Raw genomic sequence first — 23,089 nt, 5'->3', positions numbered from 1 at the left:
ACTACACCACACTGCCTTTCCTTTCCTACAGTACTCTTTTTTTGGAAGGCAGTCAGGGTTAAGTGACTTGCCCAGGGTCTGAGGCTGGATTTGAACTCAGGTCCTCCTGATTTCAGGGCTGATGCTCTATCTGTTGCACCACCTATCTGCCCACCCCTTTCCTTCAATGCTCTTAAATATTTATCTAAGAGAATGGACAGAAGATGGAGAGTAATTTAGAAACATTCTATCTAAATGGACTGAGCCAGGTGTCTTCGGCCTTATTAGGAAACTGTTCTTAATAGTCCTATAATTAGGATGACATTTTCTCTGTATGAAGAGAGAGTTATAAATCGTTCCATTATAACAGAATGAACTGTTATCCAGTTTGGCCTGAGCACACTCCCCATGCTGAAGCCAATGATTGGCATAGCGGCATCCCAGAACAGGGAGCTAGACCCGTTTTGGCAAAGCCTGGTTGTCTACGGTGTGTCATCTGTCCCTGTTATTCTTGGCCGCCACATACTGTGCTCCCAGTCACTCCCATCCCCATCACCAAAATCTGCCGCCCCCTGCCAAACCAAATAAATCTGCTCAATGAAAAGAAACACGAGCTTGTTTAGCTAAGTGGGTCATCAAAACCATACATTGTGTAACGTCACAGATCTCCAGGGGAGGTGCAGTAAGGATCTGGTTTTTACATGGCGTTCAGCCGGGTTTTAGTCCATTTGAGTTTCTGCTTCTCAGACTCCTTGTTCGAAAGGAGCCCTTTCCTAATGCCTGCGTGACAATTAGGAGATCCCTGCCCCCCCCACCCCGTCCTGTTGTTCACCGTCGCCCCATCCTCCCTGTGTGTCCAGTGTTGGAGTGGATTGTCTGGCAGCACCATCAGCCATTTTATCTCAGGAGCATAAACTGACAGAAGCGCCTGAAAAGGACATTTATAGGTATCCCGTGATCATCCATTTTCCTAATTTCGTTTGGTTGAAAAGAAGCTTCTGTTTTTCTCTCAATAGCTTGTTAGTTGTAGAGAAAAATAAAATCGAGCAGTGGGAAAGAAGCATAAAAGCAATCGAACTGAATATAGAACAAGACTTCAACTATGTCTTTGTGGGACAGCTGGGAGACTGGTCTTGAAAACATTGGTACAAATGACTTCGGGACGGGCTTTATACAATGTCAAGAGCTATAGACACAACAGCTAATCTTAAATTAAGAAATTACATTGCAAACAGCAATGGTGAAGGCTCAAACTTGTCCATGCAAGGACCAAACACATTATTTAGGGACTTGCTTTCCTATAAAAAACAAACCTTCAAGCAGTCCACCATTATTCATTCTCTCTCTCCCTCCCTCCCTCCCTCCCTCCCTTTCTTCTTCTTCTTCTTCTTCTTCTTCTTTCTTCTTCTTCTTTCTCTCTCTCTCTCTCTCTCTCTCTCTCTCTCTCTCTCTCTCTCTCTCTCTCTCTCTCTCTCTGACAATTGGGGAAAGTAAAATGTATTTAATTAAGCCAGTATTTTCTGAATTATTCTATGAATTAGGTTTTCAACATGTGGCCAAGGATGACCTCATTTACCCTGGGGTGCAGGCTACTTGAGATTTTTAGCAAAAAATGTTTTTAGCCAATATGTGGTTGTTACTGTTCAGTCATTTCAATCCTGTCTGACTCTTCGTGACCCCATTTGGGGTTTTCTTGGCAAAGACACTGGGGTGGTTTGCCATTTCCTTCTCTAGTTCATTTTACAGATGAGGGAACTGAAGCAAACAGGACTGAGTAACTAGCCCAGGGTCCCACAGCTAGAAGTGTTTGAGGTCAGATTAGAACTCAGGAAGATGAGTCCAGCATAGCACTCTATCCACTGCACCACCTAGCTGCTCTTTAGCTAATTTGCTGGCACAGATGATCCATAGGATCTTAGGAGGTTGAGAGAGAATGGATGTTAGAAGTTAATTTTGGGGAAGCTAGGTGATAAAGCACTAGCCCTGGATTCAGGAGGACCTGAGTTCAAATTTGGCCTCAGACACTTGACTGTGTGATCCTGGGCAAGTCACTTAACCCTCATTGCCCCACCAAAAAAAAAAAAGTTAATTTTACAGATAACAAATTATCCTCTAATTTTACAGATGATAGAATAAAGTGACTTGTTGAAGTTCACACCCATAAGTGGACAAGACTGGATTTGAACCCAGGTTTTTTGCATCTCCTCACTTACATCACCCTCAAGAGTTTTAAAAGTGCTTTTGCTTACCTCATTTTATATCACTTATTTGACAACCCAAACAGTCCTTCCTAATCAGAGGAATTATTACATTCCACTTTAAAGATCAGGAACCCCAGGTCCAGAGAGTTAAAATAACTCACCTGAAGTCAACTCTCATTGACCTTGCTGTTGATTGAATTCTGCTTCTCCCCAAAGCTTCTCTTGTCTGATGCTTCCCTATTTCTATTGATTTCTCGGGTCATCCTGGGCCCCTCCCTCTCTTTCACGCCCCATTTTCAGCCAGTGGCCAGGGAAGTTCTTTCAGTTCTAAGTCATTGGTATCAAACTCAGATAGAAACAGGAGCCACTATACCTGAGGGTCCCTGCAGACCACATGTTGACTTGGTTTTGAAATGCAGTGTTACCTGTGTTCTCTCGCATTTTTATTTATTTACCTCCCAATGAGATGTCAGTAGTGGTGATGGGAGGGGTACTTGGGGGTGGTGTGGGCAGCGTGGCACCCACCGGCCTTGTGTTGGACACCTCTGCCCCACAGTATCTTTTGAATCATTCTCCACTCACACTGCTACCACCCCACTGCCTAGTCTCTTGTAAATAGGGGCCTGGAGTCAGGAAGACCTGAGTTCAAATATGGTCTCAGGCTTATACTAGCTGTGTCACCCTGGGCAAGTCATTTAACACTGCTTGCCTCAATTTCCTCATCTGTAAAATGTGCTGCAAAAGGAAATGGCAAAACTTCTTTAGTATCTGTGCCCCAAAAAACTCAAATGGGGTCATGAAGAGTCCAACAGGATTGAAGCGATTGAACAACAACTTGTAAGCAGCCTCCTAGCTGGTCTCCCCACTGGACCAGTCTTCAGTTCAGCAAATGGCTGATGCTGGACCTTTTGAATGTAAGATCATACGTGGGGGTGGTGCAAAACCAAAATGGAGTAGTGAAGTCCGTGCATGTGATAGTCTTTGAATGAATTGAAGGAGATCCTCAAAGCTGTGGCAAACACAAGGAACTGCTTCAAAACGAGTTACTTACTTACTGATAACACTACCTCTGCTTCCTACAAATCAATGTCTCATTATTTGAAAATTGCTTTCTGTTAACTCTACTTTCTTATAGATTTAATTGGCGAATTATGCTTTAACAGAACAAATACAAAATCAATCATCTGCCTCAAAAAAATTAAACAGAACAATGTAAAGGTGTGATTGCAGTTGATTCCCTATGTAACCACACCCATGGGTAATTTATCATTTGTTTTAAAAAGGGAAATATATGTCTTAGCCTGATCAAAGAGTATCAAGTTGTCTTTGCTTTCTTTGAATTTCTTTACAAAACAAACAAAAACCACATGAAATGAAATGTTACACAAGCTTTTGTTTTTATTGGGTCTTTGTCATTTCCGCATTCATCTACTTAGCACACTACCTAGTATTATTACATAGTATGGTTTTTGCTCTTCAAGAATTCAGAAATTGCTCCTCCAGTCTCATTTTAGCAGCCTTTTTGCATGGTTTCACTGTGAGAGAGTGATCTTAGCATTCTCCTCCAAATCATTCTATATATTATAGTCTTTATATTATCTTTCAGTCTCTCCACAAGAATATGTTCCATAATTGTCCATTCCTACACATCATTGTGGCTAATGCCAGAATCTTCTTTCATGCTTAGTTGTAATGGAAATTGATCCATTGGGAAACTGGTCTTAACCTAATATCATTTAGATGACATTTTCCTAAATGATCAGATGAGATTACACGTAAAGCCCTTTTGAAAATCTTAAAACACTATATAAATGTTAACTCTTGTTATTGCTAAACAAAGCAAAAGCTCGCAGGAGTTTATGTATTTAGGAAAGGTTATTTGATGAGCTTTTTTCCCCAATGGATCTCCCTGAAGGATCACAGCTCTTGAAGTACATCACAAAAGTGTGCCAGTCTATTTGCTTCAGGTCATGGAGCTGGGGCCGTCAGAAGCTCCTTTCTGACACCGGCCTTAATTTTGAATCGCCTCATGTTCTGCTGCCAATATTCTTCAGTAAAACAACCCTCTTGCCCTCCCATTATAACACCCTGTAAATGATACTGGGACCACCCTGTACACACCTAGTGGCCATACGCCTAGCCCTGGTCAAGATACAGCAAGTCGCAAAGGAAGAAGGATGGAGGAGCACAACAACTTCTTAATGGGAGTACTCTTGTCAGTCAAAGCAAGGTCGATAAGTTTAGAGCCTCTTTGCAAGCCTCTGTGGTCTCTCAGGTGGTGGGAAGGTTAATGTTGTCAAGTGATTAGAGTGGCTTGTTCTGCTTTGCATCTCCCCTAACACCTAGCCCAGTGCCGTGCACATAGTAAGTGCCCAATAAATGTTTATGCAGTGGAATGAAATGTGTGCACTTCCTAGATACCAATTATGAGCCAATTTGTTGTCTCCAGCTCCTCCCACTGAGAACAGGTAATTAAATTTCCTAAAGAAATGCTTTCTCTGGAGTTTTTTGTTCAATTAAATAGTTAAATCAAAAGCTCAAAAATGCAGCAGATTCATTCCCACCATCTCAGGAATCAAGATATACCTAAGTAGGAGAGCCGTGGCTATTACATCAGGTCTTGCCAGTGCACCAGGCAGGTTTTCTTCAGGCAGCTGGGTCAGGATCCAGAGGAATCAATATTGTTATATGTATCATGCAGCACAGGTGCTGATCTGATCGCCTGATTGCTACCTGCAGCCGGAACGTCAGGTTCAGCCTTGTCTCTGCTGAAATTACTTTATGGAAAGCTGGATGAGGGCAAGGGGAGGGGGGGAGGGCAAAAATACCCCAAGCCAGGGGTACGGGGGCAGTCATTTTCTAAAAGCCAGATTTCTTACAAACGAATTATTTAGAAGCCAAAAGTAAAAGTTTGGAGGTCCAATGCTTGCTAACCCATTCTGCCATATTCAAGAGAAAAGATGTTTAGTTATTGGGAAGTAGGATCCAAACAAAATGCATTAGCAATCAGAAGGAAAAAGCAATTCAGTTGTTTCTTGTGTGGCTTTGGGCACGTCGTTCAGGCTCCCTAGTCCTTAGTTTCCTCCTCTGTAACATGGAGGTTAAATGGGATCAGCCCAGAAATCCCTTCCCTGGGTTCTCAGATCTTATGCACAATCAGGTTTTTGGGGCACAGGCCTACGGGCTTCCACACTTAACTATGAACTCCTCCACAGGGTTGGGACAGGCGTAGCTACCCTGCATTGAGGTGCAACATAGGTACCGACTTCCTTGTAGTGGGAGAATTTGTGGTCCTTTGTAGTCCAGCTGAGGATGTGAAAAGCTTGGTAAGCAGTCAGGCAGACAAATAAAGGCAGCTAGGTGGCGCCATAGTGCACAAAGCGCTGAGGCTTGGAATCTGGAAGACTCCTCTTCCTGAGTTCAAATCCAGCCTCAGACACTTCCTAGCTGTGTGACCCTGGGCGAGTCACTTCACCCTGTTTGCCTCAGTTTTCTCATCTGTAAAATGAGCTGGAGAAGGAAATAGTAAACTACTCTAGTATCTTTGCCAAGAAAACTCCTGTTGGGGTCATGAAGAGTTGGACATGACTGAAAAACAACTGTTAACAATAACAACAGACAAATAAGCAAGCAAACATTTGTGATGCCAACCTAAAATGTTCTGTGATTTTATTATTCTAGATAGCAAAGTGATTGTATCCTCTGGCAGATCAAAGTGGGTATGAAGGTGGGTGAGGGTCAACCAGCGGGGGTAGATTATTCCCTGAGTCATTTCAGATCACTTCTTGTAGACAAACTTTTATTATGTGCCTTGCTGTGTTCAGGGAGGGAGGGATGGAAATGAAGTACAGTGTCCCTGCCCTCAGAGCTCTTACAATCTAGTTGGGATGAGGTAGGGAAGAAAGGGAAGCAAGCTTTATAGATGGGACAGGGCCAGTCCTCAGGCAATTATTATACCTGTGAGTGGAGGTGGAGGTTGGATGAGTCTACCCCTAGGCATACGTGGTAGGGAGTGGTGGCACCAGAACTGAGAGCCTGGTCTCTTGACTTTGCTTCTTGTCTACTTCTCTTTCCTCTGTGCCACGTTGAGTTAAGGAGGGTGACGGTTTGCTTGATGAAAATTGGTTATCGGACAAGATTCTGAAGCGAAGCAAATTGGAGCTAAGTCCTCTTGTGCAGGAAAAGAATGGAGTTTCTTCTGGACTCTAATACAAATGGATTCTTGGTGGTGGAGAGCACCACAGCTTTCACCTGCCCATTTCACAGTGGTTTAATCAGCAATGATCTGTCTGGGAAAAGCGTTTCTGTGTCCTTTTAGTAGGGACAGCAGCAGGAGCCTTCTCTCTTGTTTAGGTCTGAAGTTATCCATACTCGCCATTTGCCTTTGTACCCTCTGTGTTGGGGGGGGGGGCAGGACAGCATGATCTTTCATTTTAATTTCCCTTTTAATATCCCCTACCCAGCTATCTTTCACTCAGACATTTGGATGAAAGTACAATGTTTCCTATTAATTGTAAACATTTCCTCTTAGCAGCATATGTTCAGACAATTAGGAAGAAACTAGATTGTCTTCTCCCAAACCTTCTTTAGATCTTCATTCAAATTTTGCTCATTTTTCCTCCTTACTTCAGGGAACTGTCCTTTCTTACTTAATTTTATCCTGTAAAGCAGTTTTATAACAAGCCACATAAGGGATGTTTATTTTAAGTAAATGAAAGAGTAGGAGTGAGTGGAATAGAGTAGATAGTAATTACCCAAGTTAATAGTAGTACTCATTCAATAGATAGTAATTAGCCAGTTGGAATTTGGCCAGGGTACTCTGGCTGACATTCCCACCCTTTTAGGTGGTCAGAAAAAAAAGGGGGGTTTTTTGTTTGTTGGTTTGTTTTGAACTTGAGTCATCAGAATTTTGAGTTTAATCTCATTCAGATAATGCGTTCTAGGTTCTTGGTGGGACAGCACTTTCTGACACCTTTTCTAGAGTGTTGGTTCCAGTCCGAGTCAGCACAAATTTTGTAACCGACTCCTCCCTGGGCTGCCTGGTTTCCCCAAAGGTCCTCTGCCTGATTACTTGCTGATCCAGCTCTCCTCTAGTTATAAAATCTGACAAAATCACTGCTTACCATCGTTCTGCTCTAGGCTGGCCATAAAAACATCTCTTTTCATGGACCTTGGCTAACGACCCCTTCTGGAACATCTTTCTTTACAGCCTATCTCAATCATGGCAGGAAAGTTCTCTTTGAGTATGAGCATTGTTAACTTTCTTTTCCTCAAGCCAGTAAGTATTTCCAGTGTTTTCAGTTTCCCCTGACTTCACTTAGTCAGTCAACCAGCATTTATTAAATACCTACTATGTGCTTGGTGCCCTGCTAAGTGCTGGAGAAACACAAGGCAAAAACCAGCCTCTCAGCTAGGTGGCGCAGTGGATAGAGCACCGGCCCTGGAGTCAGGAGGACCTGAGTTCAAATCCGGCCTCAGACACTTAACACTTACTAGCTGTGTGACCCAATTGCCTCACTAAAAAAACCAAACAAATAAAAACCCAGCCTCTGTTCCCAAGGACCTCTCATGAGGGAGACAGCATGGAAACAAACAGCTACACACAAGAAATATGCAGAATTATTTGGAGATTATCACAGAGGGAAAATGCTTAGCATTAAGAGGGAGCCGGGAAGTCTTCTTGTAAAAGGTGGGGTTTTAGCTACTCTTGAAAAGTCAGGGCAGCCAGGAGAAAGAGAGGAGAAGGGAAAGAATTCCAAGCATGTGATATAGTCTTTGAAAATGTCTCAAGTTAGAAAATGGAGTGTGTTGTGCTAGCACCAGCCAGGAGGCCATTGTCACTGTGTCGCAAAGTACATCGTGGAGAGTGAGGTGTAAGAAGACCAGAAATATAGGAAGGGCTCAGTTTATGAAGGGCATTAAAAGCCAAACACAGGATTTTATATTCAGTTCTTGAAGCAATAGTGAATTTCTGTAGTTTATTGAATAGGAGGGTTATGTAGTCAAACCTCATTGGAGGGAAGACTAGGGTGGGAAGAAAACTGAGGCAGGTACACCAACCAGCAGGCCAGTGAGGTAAATTTTGTTGTCTGCTGCCCTCCCCCTTGTATTTCATTTTTTCTCTTTCTAATTAAATTTTATTTTATTTTCAGATCTGCATTCTCCCCATCCGACCTTACCCTACCCCTCAATTGAAAAAGCAAGAAACGGCCTCAGACACTTAACACTTACTAGCTGTGTGACCCTGGGCAAGTCACTTAACCCCAATTGCCTCACTAAAAAAAAAAACAAACAAACAAACAAACAAACAAAAAAGAAAAAACAAGAAAAACAAAACCCTTATTAGAAACAAGTAGAGGCAAACAAAACAAATTCCTGCATTGGCCATGCCTCAAATCTTTTGAGTCTCTACTTTGGGTCTATCACTTCACCTATCAGGAGTTGTGTGGCATGTTTCATCTTGAGTCTTCTGTAATTGTGGTTGGCCATCATTTTGATCATAATTACTAAGTTTTTCAAAATTGTTTCTCTAAAAATATTGTTATTTATGGTATAAATTGTTCTCCTAATTTTATTCACTTCACTCTTCATCAGTTCATGGGAGTCATCCTAGATTTCTCTAAAACTATCCCCTGCATCATTTCTTATAGCACAATAGTATTGTATCACATACAGATACCATAACTTCCTCAGCCATTCCCCAGTGGAAATACTTCAGTTTCCAATTATTTGTCAACACAAATAGAGCTGCTATAAGTATTTTTGTACGTTTGTGGTCTTTTCCTCTTTCTTTGATCTTTTTGGTTTATAGACCTAATAGTGGGTCACAAGTATGTACAGTTAATAGATCTATGGTCATAATTCCAAATTATATAATTTCCAGATCAGTTCAGAGTTCCACCAAGAGTACATTCATGTACCTGTTTTTCCACAGTTCCTTTAGTATTTGTAATTTTCCATTTTTTGGTCAACTTTGTTAATCTGAAGAATATGATGTAGAAGCTCAGGGTCATTTTATTTTAATTTCTCTATTTGTGATTCAGAGCATTTTTTCATGTGGCTTTTGATAGCTTGATTTTCTTCCTCTGAAAATTGCCTCTTGATATCTCTAGACCAGTTATCAATTGAGGAATGGCTTTTATTCATATGTATTTGAATCAGTTCCCCATATATCTTAGAAATTAGACCTTCATCAAAGAAACTTGCTGCAAAGATTTTCCCCCCATTTCCTTCTCTTCTGATTTTAACTGCATTGGTTTTGTGTGTGTGCAAAAACATTTAACTTATTCATGGTCAGAATTGTTCTGTTTACCTTATGTGATTATCTCTATCTCTTGCTTAGTCATGAACTCTTCCCTTCCATAGTATCCATAGACCTTTCCATCTCCTTAAGTCAACCTTGTCTGAAAAATAACTCACTATGATTTTTTTTTGCTGCATTTTCCTATTAGGATTTGGTCTGCTGCTTTTTCTGGATCTTTGTGGAGGATGTATGTTGAAAGAGCTGGGCTGTACTTCTTCCTGCTAATCCACCGTCTTAGCTCTGACCTCCTTGTCTTGAATTGCTGGAAAGTAGAAAACAGTACAGGAAGGAACCAAGAGATGACTCAGTTTAACAATAATAGCTTATGTTTGCGTAAACCATCAGTTATCAAGCACTCTTACAAGTATTTTCTCAATTGATTCCCACAATGAAATCTGTCACTTAGTAGGATGAAGTATCATTTCCCCCATTTTACAGGTGAGGAAGTAGAGGCCCATGGACATGCTCAGCCTATTGTAATCCTGCTACATCACTTCCCTCCAGTTTCTATTTGATTTCCTCTTATAGCCCAAAGAGTTGCATACTGAGGAAAGATTAAAAGAGGAGGCAAATCTAGGGTATCGGAAGAGGTGTGAAAGTGAGAATACAAATTTGAGAAAAGGAGCTGGGGTTGCAGTTATTACCAAAAAGGAAGTAATGACCACAAAACGAAATGGAGGCACAGGTAGACATAGGTAGAGAAAGTGGGGACGTAGGCATGAAATGCAGAGATGGTGCCAAATGGTGATGAGAGAGCCAGTCCTCTATTTCTCAAGTAGCTGGCTTTTATTTCCTTCTCATTTTCCTGGAGTTGGGCATTTTTCTTTGTTTTTAGTGGACTACTTCCCCTCCCCAAAAACAGTCAAATCTACAAGCATTTATTAAACCCTTACTTTGTGCTGGGCACTGGGCCAAATGCTGGGATTGCATAGAAATGTAAAATGCATGGCCTTTAGTTAGCCAGCCTGTTTCTCATCTAATACTTCAGTTTATCCACGATCTCGTCAATTCACGCTTCCCTCCACTGGTGCAGCTCTTCACTCATTCATCCTTTCCCATCCTGTGCAGTTCTGCCTCAAGGGCATGTTCTTCTACCTGCTAACATTTGATTGTCCCGATTTGAGCAACAATATTATTCAAAATGTTCAGATTATTTCCCTTTGAAACATTCTGTAATTAATAGTATCTAGTTTCAGTCCAAACTAGTGAAATTTTACTCTAATCCAAAGCTTCTTAAACTGTGGGTCGTAACCTCACGTGGGGTCACCCAACTGAATGTGGGAGGTTGCAAAAAATTTGGCAGCAGTAAAAGGTTACGTATACCTATTTATATATAACTTTGGGGGGGGGGGCAGTGAGGGTTAAGTGACTTGCCCAGAGTCACACAGCTAGTAAGTGTCAAAGTTTCTGAGGCCGGATTTGAACTCAGGTCCTTCTGAATCCAGGGCTGGTGCTTTATCCACTGTGTCACCTAGCTACCCCTTGTATACCTATTTTAGATACCCATATACCCGTGGTTGCATAAAAATTTCTTGGGTGAAAAGGGTTGCAAGTGGAAAAAGTTTAAGAAGCCTTGGTCTAGTCTAACACCTTAAGTATCATGCTCTTCTTTTGGTGATCTTAATGACCTTCAAGGGCCCTTCCAGCTCTTTGATCTTCCAATGCCTTCTATGCAAAGTCAAACATTTTCTAGAGAGCTGAGAAATAGTATGATAATAATAATAATGGTGATATTTGTTGTTGTTTAGTCATTTCATTCGAGTCAGACTCACCATGACCCCATTTGTTGGCAGAGATGCTGCAGTGATTTGCCATTCATTTCCTTCTCCAGCTCATTTTATAGATTAGGAAACTGAGGCAAACAGGGTTAAGTGATTTGCCCAAGTTCACACAGTTAGCAAGTGTCTGAGGCCAGATTTGAACTCTGGTCTTCTTGATTCTAGACCCAATCCTCTATCTCCTGTGCCACCTAGTTGCCTTTAGTGATAGCTGTACTCTTTTCCTTTCAAACCCTGCTGTCTTCTTACATCATTTGCGTTAAAATGTTCACGAATTAGGACAACAGAATGTTTATTGTTGGAGAGTGAGCTAGACTGGGTTTGGAGTCTTGGATTTGCGTCTCAGTACTGTCATTCCTGAAGTATGTTACTTTAGACACATATCTTTTTAAGATCTTTGAAAAAGAAGGGAATCCTCTAGTCAAAAGCTTCTTCAGTTGTGGGTTGTGACCTAGATCTAGTGTTCTCTCCAGCGCATAATGCTGCTTTCTGTAGCATTGGCAGAAATGATACTTGGGCCCTAGTTAGCGACCCTTCTTTCTCCAGTATGACCCCAGAGCACTGGGGAGAGAGGGATAAACCTCACTAACACAGTCAGTGCCAGCATCTCCTTTCCTCATTTCTTTCCTCCCTTTCTTCCATTTCCTCACCCCTTTCCCTTCTCAGTGTCTACAAAGTAGAACCCAGTTGCTATAGAATGTTGGCCTGTTTATTGTGTTTTCTGGGACTGCCTATTGAAGCTAGAACTGACATTGAATTGACTTTCTTAGAATCAAAAATTTGCCCATTCCCTCCGGTGGGTGACAGTTACAAAAGTGGCGATGGATAGAACACTTCCTGGAGTCAAGAAGATTCATCTCTGTGACTTCAAATCCAGCCTCTGATGCTTACTGGCTGTATGACCCTTGGGCAAGTCATATCACCCTGTTTGCCTCAGTTTTCCTCATCTGTAAAATGAGCTGGAGAATGAAATGGCAAACCATGCCAGTATCTCTGCCAAGAAAACCCAAATGGAGCCAGGAAGAGTCAGACAGGACTAAAATGACTGAACTGGAACAAAATTTGGGGGAGATGGATTCCAGATCATCTGATCCTTTTGTTTGCCTTGCCTCTCACTTCTTGTCGTTGGTACCTCACACCGAGGGACCAGCCGGGAAAAGAAAGCATAGAAGGTCCAGATAAGTCAATTTTAGTAAAAACTTGGGGGGATGAAGTGGAAGATAAAAGGGCTGGCTAAAACCGAGTCTGGAGATTATCTGTGCATTTCATTGTTATCCCAGAGAATTGAGTTAACCATATCCACTCTTCAGCTTTTGTTTCATGCAGGAAAAAAATCCTTTATAGGAAGATCAAGCTCATTACTAATAACAACTGATATATCCAATTATGAATCCTCCCAGAAGAAGCCCATTACTTCTTCCTAGTTTAGGAATCTTTTTTTTTTTTTTTTTTTGGTGAGGCAGTTGGGGTTAAGTGACTTGCCCAGGGTCACACAGCTAGTAAGTGTTACGTGTCTGAGGCCAGATATGAACTCAGGTCCTCCTGAATCCAGGGCCGGTGCTCTATCCACTGCATCACCTAGCTGCCCCTGTTTATGAATCTTTAATGTTCCCCTGCCCCCATACCATATTGGTCCAAAAAACAGGGTGCCACTCCTGAAGTGAGATTTCTTAGAAAGGGAAAAAATATACATGTATAGACTGAAAAATTACACTACCAACCACTACCAGATCTTACACAAGCCTGATTTGGGGAAATCGTGAGACCTGGAGTGGGACCAGAATGATAATTTAATCTCTCCCTCAAGTCCTCTTGATTTTTCCCAGGCCAGGTTCTCTGAAACGTGACATTCTCTTTAATCTTTACATCTGCCCCTTGCCTTGCTGCATCTTGAGGCGTTATCTCAGTTGTAGCTTGAGTTTACTGCTCAGCATAGCTTCCTCTTATCATCGGTGAATGCTCCGTGACAGGGCCACGTGACCAACGCTAACCAGCGATGGCTTGCACTTAAGATTATTTGATAAGTTGTCAGAATTTTTCAGTCCTGTGCTACTGAGGTCATATCTTACCGACTGTCTCAGGGAGGTCCAGGGCTTGTTTTTGGCACTGTGTCCAATCTCTTGTAGGCACTCTTAACTGTTTGCTGTTTTTCATGTGAGTGATTTACCCTTTAGAAATCAATTCAGTTTTCCATTTCAGAAATTGCGTATCACCTTCTTGCAGCTGGTGATGTTGAGATTTATCAAATTCTCGGTATTAATCAGTTCACCAACTTTAAAATACATTTCCCATATTCCGGCCAGTAAATATTGACCAAGGTACAGTGTGATTTTAGTTTGGTTAAAGCCAAATGAACAGTAGTTAAATATTTAAATCTGTGTGCCTTGTGCATAGTTGGCACCTAATAAATGGGTGAATTGAAATTAAGTTCATTCAAAAAGATAAATTGAACTTACCCCACATCACTAGTTTTCTTCATCATCATCATCATTAGTGGCCTTTGAGTTCTGCTCGCCATTGTTTTCAATTCCTTACAAAGATCTGCTTATGCCTTAATCAAGTCTTGTTTAGAGGCTTGTTCATTTTGTTTCATAGACTACCATTTTGAGTCTTTGTGCTTAAGTATATTGTTCATGATAACAAGTTCCCAGAAGAATTTTTACTTAATATGCATAAAGCATTTCTTTGCTACAGTATGATCTACTGCCTGGTCCAGCTGGCTGGGAGGGGAGGGGTGTGGGGAGGGGAAGGTGGGTGTTATTCTTGATACATTATGGGTGTCTGTATCACAATTCTTTCTGCACTGTCCTTCGTTCTGTTTGTTTTTATTTTAATAACATGTAGCAACTGTCTTTAAATCAGTAGCTACGTACTTTTAAAAGCAGGAGAATTCTCTTTTGTGTTAAGATTTTAGCCCAAGGTTTGAATGTGCATGAGTGTCCCAAGTGTGAGTAGTGTTTTTAAGACTTTGAAGGGAACATATTGAAATGTCGGTTGCTTTTCACAAGCTCAAACTATATATAAATGATGTGTATGTTTCTGTTTTCCAGGTGCGCTTTGTGAAGAACATAACTTCTTGGAAAGAAATGAAACCCGGGTTTTATCACGGACATGTGTCTTACTTGGATTTTGCAAAGTAAGTTACTAAGAAATGCATCCTTTCGAATATCTTGTCCTTTAGCAATCAGAGATGCCTTGAATTGATGGTTAGGTTTTTGTGATCTTAATTTTCCAAACTAAAATATAAAAAAGGACTGTGTTGCCTGCTTTAAACCTGTAATTCTAGTAAATGATGTGCTACCTTCTGATATATCACTGCCCTCTAGTGTTCCTAAATTGACAATTCTCCTATCTGTTAAAATTAACAGGCCTTGGTTTTTCTTTTCGTTTGTATGTTGTTGTTTTTTCTCCCAATTATTCATCCTAATCATTCTTGCAGGACAGGAGGCAACCGCAGCCACAAATGCTAGCAGCCCTTTTCCTTGCATGACTGGAAAGCTGCTCCTATTATAGCGCTAGGTTTTCCTCCTGGACACTGAACAAATCATCTCTGTGACATGCCTCATTGACTAAAAGAATGGGGAAGCAAAACCTACTCTCCCCCCATCACCCAGTAATCAGGGCCCAGGAAAGTGCTTTTGCTCCTCAGCTAGGTCACCTTGAGGCTTATGGGACACTGTCTCTTTGCCTAAATTATTCTATTCTTAACATCCTGACAGATTGAAAAGTCATCTGAAAAAGAACCTGTCTTTTGTTCCAATTTTCATTTAGCTCTGTTTTGGAAATAAGTGATTCTGTTTTATTCTCCTTGTTTTTATTTTCGGGTTCAAGATATAATCACCAGAATTCGTCATTGCCATCTGAGAAAAGCTTCAAATTAAAGCCAACAGGCACTGAAGTCTGCGTGTGGCTCCCTCTAGAGTCTGTTTGTGCCATATTAAGAATTAGCCAGGAAATTGTTGGCATTGAATAGTCTAAACACACCACTTGGACTCATTTGAAAGTTCATTCAAGTATCCCTGGTAACATAAGATGATGCACATTTGTAGCCTTTGAAAGGGGATTGAGACCTGAAATTGACATCCTATCCCTTAGAACACCAGGCATTAACTTCAAAAGCGCCATTAAAAGAAGAATTGAGATCGCCACTCATCACAAAGTACAATAACGAATTTTATTATTTCAGTTTATGACATCTCTCTCAGAGCTTTCCATTGGTGGTCATGACTTCAAAGTAATTCTCCCCCAGGCATGTGCCAACTTTAATTAAAGGGGCTTAAACTAGAAAACTGCATTGATATGAAACTCTCAATTTAGCTTTTCCTACTTTGAAGGATTAAAAGACAAAGGAGTATAAAGGAATCTTTTGGTTTTCACCAAAAGTTTTCATAGGAGCACACATTAACATGAAGCCTGAGAAGCCTTAACTTTTTGGAAATCGCGTAATTAAAAATGAATCTCTCCCCAAAGATCATGAATATCAAATTACATCATTCTTTCATTGTTCCTCTCAGTCCTTGGAACCCACAAGTGAAATGGTCTTTTTTTTTGTGAAGTTAGATCTACCTTTTTCTATAAATAAGTCATATGGGACTATTGAAAACATTTTATAGGCAGCTTTAAAATAAACTAATTATTTTCCTTTTGGAAATGCACCTAACCAATTTCACACACTTCATTCATATGCATATTTTCCCTCCGGGCTGCATTATCCTTGAAGTAGATGTTTGTTACCCTTTCACCTAAATGATTTATTTTTTCCACATGCAGCTTGATCTCTAATACTTGAAGTTTTCATTATTAAAATATATATTGAATGCATTTTGCTTTTGGCAAAAGGTTTGTACTTAGAAGATCTGAAGTATTTTCTGGTATTCTTGTAGTTTAAAGTGTAAATGCTTTTTTGGGGAAAAAATGTATCCTGTTTATTAAATACTGTAAGAAAACTTTGTTGTAGAAGATTATTTCAACATGAGTGATTTTCATGTTGTATTGGAGGTTAATAATATCGCTATGAAAATTCTCTTTATTAGCCTTCTGACATTTAAAAATGATACTTCCAAACCTCTGCTCAATGTATTTAGTCCAGAAAAATTGTAGCTATAAGTACACTTGACTGGGGAGCTCAGCTCTCTCCCAGATTTTCTTTTCATCTTCCTCAATCGATTGTCAAAATCTTAATAAATAACTTTGTTACCAATACAAATTACCAGTAAACAGGAAGAAGAATTGCTTTACCCTTTAGTTCTTCGGTTGTGTTCAACTCTTCATGACTCTTTGGGGTTTTCTTGGCAGAGATACTAGAGCAATTTTCCATTTCTCCCTCCAGCTCATTTTACAGATGAGGAAACTGAGACACACAGGGTGAAGTGACTTGCCCAGGGCCACATGGCTAGTAAGTGTCCAAGGTCAGCTTTGAACTCAGGAAGATGAATCTTCTTGACTCTAGACTCACCACTCTATCCACTGTGCTTTCTAGCTTCTCTAGGCTAATTTTTATTTTTAAAAAATCATTTCCTTTTCTTCTAAAATATTTTTCTTTTTTTGTCTGATTTAGTGCTTTATACGTACAGCAAAGGCAAATGACATACTCCCTCCAGGAGAAAGGGGAATACTTCTGTGAGAAAATTATGTGGGTATACAAATAACTTTGTTATAGTCCAGTATATGACCAGAAAAACATATTAATAGGCAGCAAGTAAAGGAAATGACAAGGCTTCTTCCTCTGAGATTCATTTGGATCACTGAGAAGCATTTACTTTATCTGAAAGTCAGTTGCTCAGCTCAGCCTGTGCTTTTAGATTTTTGCCACAGAGAAATGTAAGTAAATCTATTTTACGCTTTAAAATAAGTTTAGACACTTTTCACAAGATAAAAACATAGGGAAATTTCTTTTTATCTTTTTATAATAAAAAATGATCACATAGCGAAAAAATTTTAGTAGATTTCTTACCCCGACTATCTTTTTAATAAACATTTTTCTTTAAAGTTTGGGGTTTCATTACCCTGTGTTATTAGGAGTACTCAAGTAGCATCACTCATCATTTTCCCTGCTTTAATTTTCTACAAACCTGTAAGAGGAAAACATTGAAAAGAAATTGACCAGAAAGCACTAAAGCAAAATGAAAAATGATGTCAGAATAAAAAAGTTGAAATGTTTTGTTTTGGTTTGGTTTTATAATTAGGCCGGCTTGTCTAGAAGTCATTGGGCCCTCATTATGCTGTAGATTCAATTAGCCTTTATGGAGACTTTTACATTACAGTTTCCACAAGGTCACATGGTCCATGGCCACAGTCAATAGCAGAAGCTGCCTTTGAAAGATGTACAAGAATATCCCATTTTTATAGGTCTTCTTGCCATGAATTCCTCCAGAAATTTCATTTTTATTCATAACATTGTTGAGCATTTCTGCTGCCCCAGAAATGTGTATGGGTTTCTTTTTAGTAGACCCTCTTCTCTTCCTTCCCCTTTTCACCTCAGGAGCAACTGTTCTGAGCTCCTGTGGCAAGGCAAGTCCCTGAATGCTTTAGAAAGTCTAAAAAACCCAGAAAAATCAAGTCAGAGAGTTTTAGACCCAGAGTCTTTCTCTTAATAAACACAATTGTGTGGATTGTGTCTCTGTTGGCTTGCACCTCTGGCTTGATCCAGCATTAACTCCCTTATCATTTCCTCTATGTCTACACTAGACACCGCACTGAATCCTAAATGGCACCAATGGTCTTCACTTTCCTCCAGTCAGGGATCAGTGAGCAGGACCAGTGGTCTTTCAGCTGTCATCTCAGATGTCTCTGCAGCCTTCAACACTGTTGAGGATCTAGTACTTCTTGGGACTCTTCTCTCTGTGGGCTTTGGGAAATCAGACTAATGAGGACAAGGGATTTGATCAAAATGTACGGTCCAACTGTCTTTCTCACTCCCAGTCAGTCCCCTACTTACTGTGCCAGGATGCTGGACCCTTGGTGGGGTTGGACCAGCTGGAGAGTTGGCTTGAACCCATGATCCATGCAGTGAGATATTCTCTTACTGCCTTTAATGAGTTCAGTTACTTAGACCAGGGGGATGATCATCTTTGGTACTGACATTGTGAATATAAGGATCTTAGAGGACTTGAAAGGTACCACAAGGCTAAAGGAAGCTAAATGTTTTCCCAGTTTTTTTCAAACAGAAAGAGAATGGAGTCTGCAAACTATATGCCATCGAGGTTGGCTTAATTTCCTGTTCAAATTGTAGAATAATGTATTAAGGTAATAATAAATGAATGTCCCTAGAAAAAGAAAAACCAACATGGTGGGGAGAGGGGGCCACCTCCATTGAGCAGAGGGAGCAGACGGAAGAGAGTTTCTGGGACTTTTCCCACTGTGGTAGGGATGTCATTGAGCAGAGGACATCAGTGTACAGTCAGAAATGTATTACCTCATAGCTCTTGTTCTGCCTGCCTCTTCTGCATCCAGCTAGGTCCTGGGAAGGGAAGGGGAGGAAGGAGGAAGACACATCCCCCACCTTGGCGGGGGGGGGGGGTGCTGAAGAGGGGGACAGAGTGAACTATAGGCAGCTAGACAGTGTGCTAGGCTAGGAGTCAGGAAGACCTGAGTTCAAATCTGTTCTCAGACACTTACTGTGTGACCCTGGGTAAATCACCTAACCTCTATCTGCCTCAGTTTCCTCATTTGTAAAATAATAATAGCACCTACTTTCCAGGGTTGTTGTGAGGGTCAAATGAGATAGTATTTGTAAATCATATAGCACAGTGCTGGCACATAGTAGGTGCTTGATACATGCTTATCCTTCCCTCCCACTCCCTGTCATGTTTGCAATGATCTGTCAAAACCTATTGAGCACACTACTTGGTGTAGTCTCTGTGATGCATCTCCCCCCACTCTCGCCTGGTGTCTGCCCACCCCCACGTTAAGAGCCTGTAGGGAATTTTGATTTTTCAAACAGGCAGATGGGGTTCACCGGGACACCTCCAGTCATTCTGTATGTTGAAAGTGCCGTCTATGATTTTTTTTTTCCTTTTCTTTTGAAACATTCCCCTCTCTGAAGGAGAGGCTACGCAGGGATGAGGTCTAGTGCGTATTTATCTATATTTCATGTTTTGGTACAGTGAAAAAATTCATTGCTCAGGCCCCCACCTGCAAACGATGAGCCTGTCTTCACAACCCTTTCCTGCAAGGTAGAACCACCCAGAATTGGTGATGGGGCCTGAGAATCCAAGGTCACTTTCACGTTACAACAAGGAAACTGTTTTGTTTCTGTGGAGGGTGTTGTACAGAGCAACTGCTCAATGAATGTTTGTTATATCTGGGAATTAAGGGCAGAGGCTGTGACCATAGAACTGTTTTATTCTCTGTACAAACCAGTACTTAAAAGGATTATCATCTTTATAATTAGGATCAACCTGTAAGTGAGTGAAATATCACGGACACATTTTTTATTAGTTTTAGCAATCCTCTGTTTTACATCTAAAGTTAGGGAATTTCTTTGCCTTCCTATGCCCATGTGGGTAGACCCCAACTCATGAAAGCCCCATTCATACACGTGGCCTACCCAAGCCAGGAGCAGGCTTCCTTGGGAGCTCTGCAAAGTAATGTATTAGTCAGTAACAAAGATAAACTGGAGGTGGAAATATGCTCTCCAAACACTCACGTTTCCCTTCAGTCCCCTCTCTGTGATGCCAGCAGCCAGGCATGATATGTGGTCCTGGCACTTACATGTTAATTATTGAGTCCTGGGAAAAGCTTTCTCCCATAGAAATAGCTATAAATGATGGTTGCCCTCCCGTGCTCTCCTCTAAGTGGCTCTTTGTCCCACAATGCAGCTGAAATATGTTCTCACTCATTCCTCTCTTCTCTTCTCTTCTCTTCTCTTCTCTTCTCTTCTCTTCTCTTCTCTTCTCTTCTCTTCTCTCTCTTATCTGTCTATTTACTATCTTTCCATCATTTGTCAGTCTACTCTCTGATTATCTATTTTTTTGTCTGTAGAGCTCTCAGTCAATGTCTATCTCTGTCTACCTCTATCATTTTTCTAAATTGAACAGCAGTTGCCTCCTTCTCCCCTTCTCTGTCTTTCTCTGTGTCTCTTTCTCATTCTGTCTCTGTCTCCCCTTCTTTCTCTCTTTCTTTTTCTGTCTGTCTCTCATACACACACACACACACACACACATGCGCACACACGCACACACGTGCACACACACTTCTCCCCTCACCTCTTTTCTTTCTCCCTCTCCCTTTTTCCCTCCTTTCTCTCATGGGTGTGGTCTTTATGCAAACACAGTCTTTAATTTTTTTTCACTGTGTATATGTTTACACATACATAGTATCCCATTTTATCACAACTACTTTGGAGTCTAGCTACCATTTATGGTATGTTTCTCTGGGAAAATATATCCTGATTTCCAAAACAACAGACTCCAAAGCCCCTACTCTGAATATTTGAGAGTTGAAAAGCTGTATGTAGGCAATTTTTAGTTAATAAGTGACTGACTAGATGGTTTGCCAGCTACCCAGTTTTCCTTTTGGTCATTTAATCACTGATTTAAGTCACAGTACATTATAATGCTAATTTATCATTAAGAGTGAGTACAGTAATTTAGAAAGGCGGGAGGGGGACCCATTCTGTTACCAGAAAAGCTTCAGCAAAGAGGTTGAACTGGTGCAGAACTTTGAAACAGAAGTAGTATTTTGGATAATACTGCTTTTACATTATCAGTGTCTACTGTTTGTTGGATAAGCACAGAGAAGCTCACAGGACCTATTTCAGGCCCAAAGTGGGTGGGATATGTTAGGGAAATGGGAAAAGATAGTCCTCACAGGAGACGATCAGTGTCTGGAATTAATGGGAGGTGAGGTTGTAGAGACAAAGCAGGTAGTAGCTGATGGAGAGCCTTGAAAGTCAGTCAGAAGAGTCCGTTGATGTTTTAGACATGGTCTTTTCAGGTTCCTAATGAATGACATGAGAGTGGGGTATGTTCGGAAGATTAAATAGCAACAGTGAGCACTGGGTGAAGAGAGACTGGAAATGGAGACACCAGTTAGAAAATTTTCACAAGAGGCAATACAGGAGCCTAGGTTTAGGGTGGTACTAATGGGAAGAGAAAGGAATGGTCAGTTCTCTGATGTAACATTGTAACATTGGATAAAAAAATAAAAACTTAGGTGGGGAAATGACTGGCATCCCAAGCAAAGGGTCGCGCTTATGCCCTTAAAAGAAAAAGAGAAGTCGGGAAGAGCAGCTGCTTTAGGGGCAGCCAAAAACTTATCAGTCAGTGAAAGAAAAATAGGAAGTTCATTCCTTTCCTATAGTTTTGACCAATTCAGATTTGATCTAACATCAGTCTATCACTAGCAGTGTTCACCAAAGCAGAATCTTGTGTAACACATGGAGGTGTATTCTAGATCAGATCAAGAAGACCCTGTGCCTGGACTTTTGCTGTATCCATCAATAATATCTCTCTTGTTTAGCAAAGCAGACCATTTTAGAAACATATTTAGTGTCAAATAAGGTTTCGCTGCCTTATCCGTGGCAAGCAAGTCATTCTAGAATGTAATAAAGAACTCACATGCCTTTAAAATTACAGACATTAAGGTTCTCCCTAAAAATCTATGCTCTCTAATTTGGGAAGGACTTTTTCTCCCCAATTTAAAACCTAATGAAGGGACAATATTGAAACAGATGCTATCTTTCCCACTAGAACTTGGCTGTGTGGTTTTTTAAATCCTTCTTCTCCTTAGTTTGTTCTTCAGCTTTTATCATTCATGGTTATTTCTTGTCCATTTTTGGTCATGCCCCAAATACACATAAGTCAACAGCTGCTTCATTTGCACGGGGAGCTTCTCAAGAGTCCGACTTTGACAAGACATTTTTTTCGGTTTTGTTCTGTTTCAGATTTGGTGTTAAAAAGAAGCCAATTTACATTAATGTCATAAGAGATCCTATAGAAAGGCTGGTTTCTTACTATTACTTTCTACGATTTGGAGATGATTACAGACCAGGCTTACGGAGAAGAAAACAGGGAGACAAAAAGGTAATATCTAACTTTAAGGGTTTTATTTTTAATGCAAAAGTGACTTTTCATTTTAAAGATACTTGCCTTATTGAATTCAGTGAACAGTGTTCCAGTGTTTACTTTTTCATATGAAATACTAATTCAGAATTCTTTTCTTAACATCTATATCCAAGTTCTGACTATATGTCAGTGTCACATAGACCTAGTAACAGTTAATTACCAAAATATTAAAATCATTCATTAAAGCACTTTGGATCTTTAATCTGTGTGTGTCAGCATTTCAAGGGTCCATGATTTATTGGGGGGCTAATCTTTGCACCCCTACAAATTACAACCCCTCTCTGCCTTATTATAAGTGACTTGCCCAGGTTCACACAGCTAGTAAGTGTCACGTGTCTGAAGCTGGATTTGAACTCAGGTCCTCCTGAATCCAGGACCGGTGCTTTATCCACTGAGCCATCTAGCTGCTCCATTTATTACACTTTTGATTCACTACAATGGTTTGATGCCAAATGATATAGACTATCAAGACTAAAATTCAGTTTCTACAAAAGTTGAAAATTCACTGTTCTTTGTCTTAGTAATGGTTATTGATACCAATTCACTTTTTTTTAAGTGAGGCAATTGGGATTAAGTGACTTGCCCAGGGTCACACAGCTAGTAAGTGTTAAGTGTCTGAGGCCGGATTTGAACTCAGGTACTCCTGACTCCAGGGCTGGTGCTCTATCCACTGCACCACCTAGCTGCCCCCAATTCACTTTCATTAGCTCAAGCAGGGCTCTTTTCCTCTGAGATCTCTTGGCTAGCCCCGTAGACTTCTGC

At 40.7% G+C, this 23,089-nt stretch overlaps 1 protein-coding gene across 2 annotated transcripts in view; it reads left to right on the top strand.

The window, feature by feature from the left end:
• The window catches only part of HS2ST1 (heparan sulfate 2-O-sulfotransferase 1), a 226,425-nt gene that overhangs the window by 180,647 nt on the left and 22,689 nt on the right, over positions 1 to 23,089 (top strand). For both annotated transcript variants that reach the window (XM_044001170.1, XM_044001171.1), the window contains exons 3-4: positions 14,312 to 14,397; positions 22,147 to 22,285. In XM_044001170.1, coding sequence (XP_043857105.1) covers positions 14,312 to 14,397; positions 22,147 to 22,285 — 225 coding nt within the window. The remainder of the gene's footprint in view (positions 1 to 14,311; positions 14,398 to 22,146; positions 22,286 to 23,089) is intronic.

This window comes from Dromiciops gliroides, chromosome 4 (genome assembly GCF_019393635.1).
Source record: "Dromiciops gliroides isolate mDroGli1 chromosome 4, mDroGli1.pri, whole genome shotgun sequence".
Lineage (NCBI taxonomy): Eukaryota > Metazoa > Chordata > Mammalia > Microbiotheria > Microbiotheriidae > Dromiciops > Dromiciops gliroides.
Note: the sequence above shows the minus strand (reverse complement) of the source record. Positions and strands in the feature narration are given on the sequence as shown.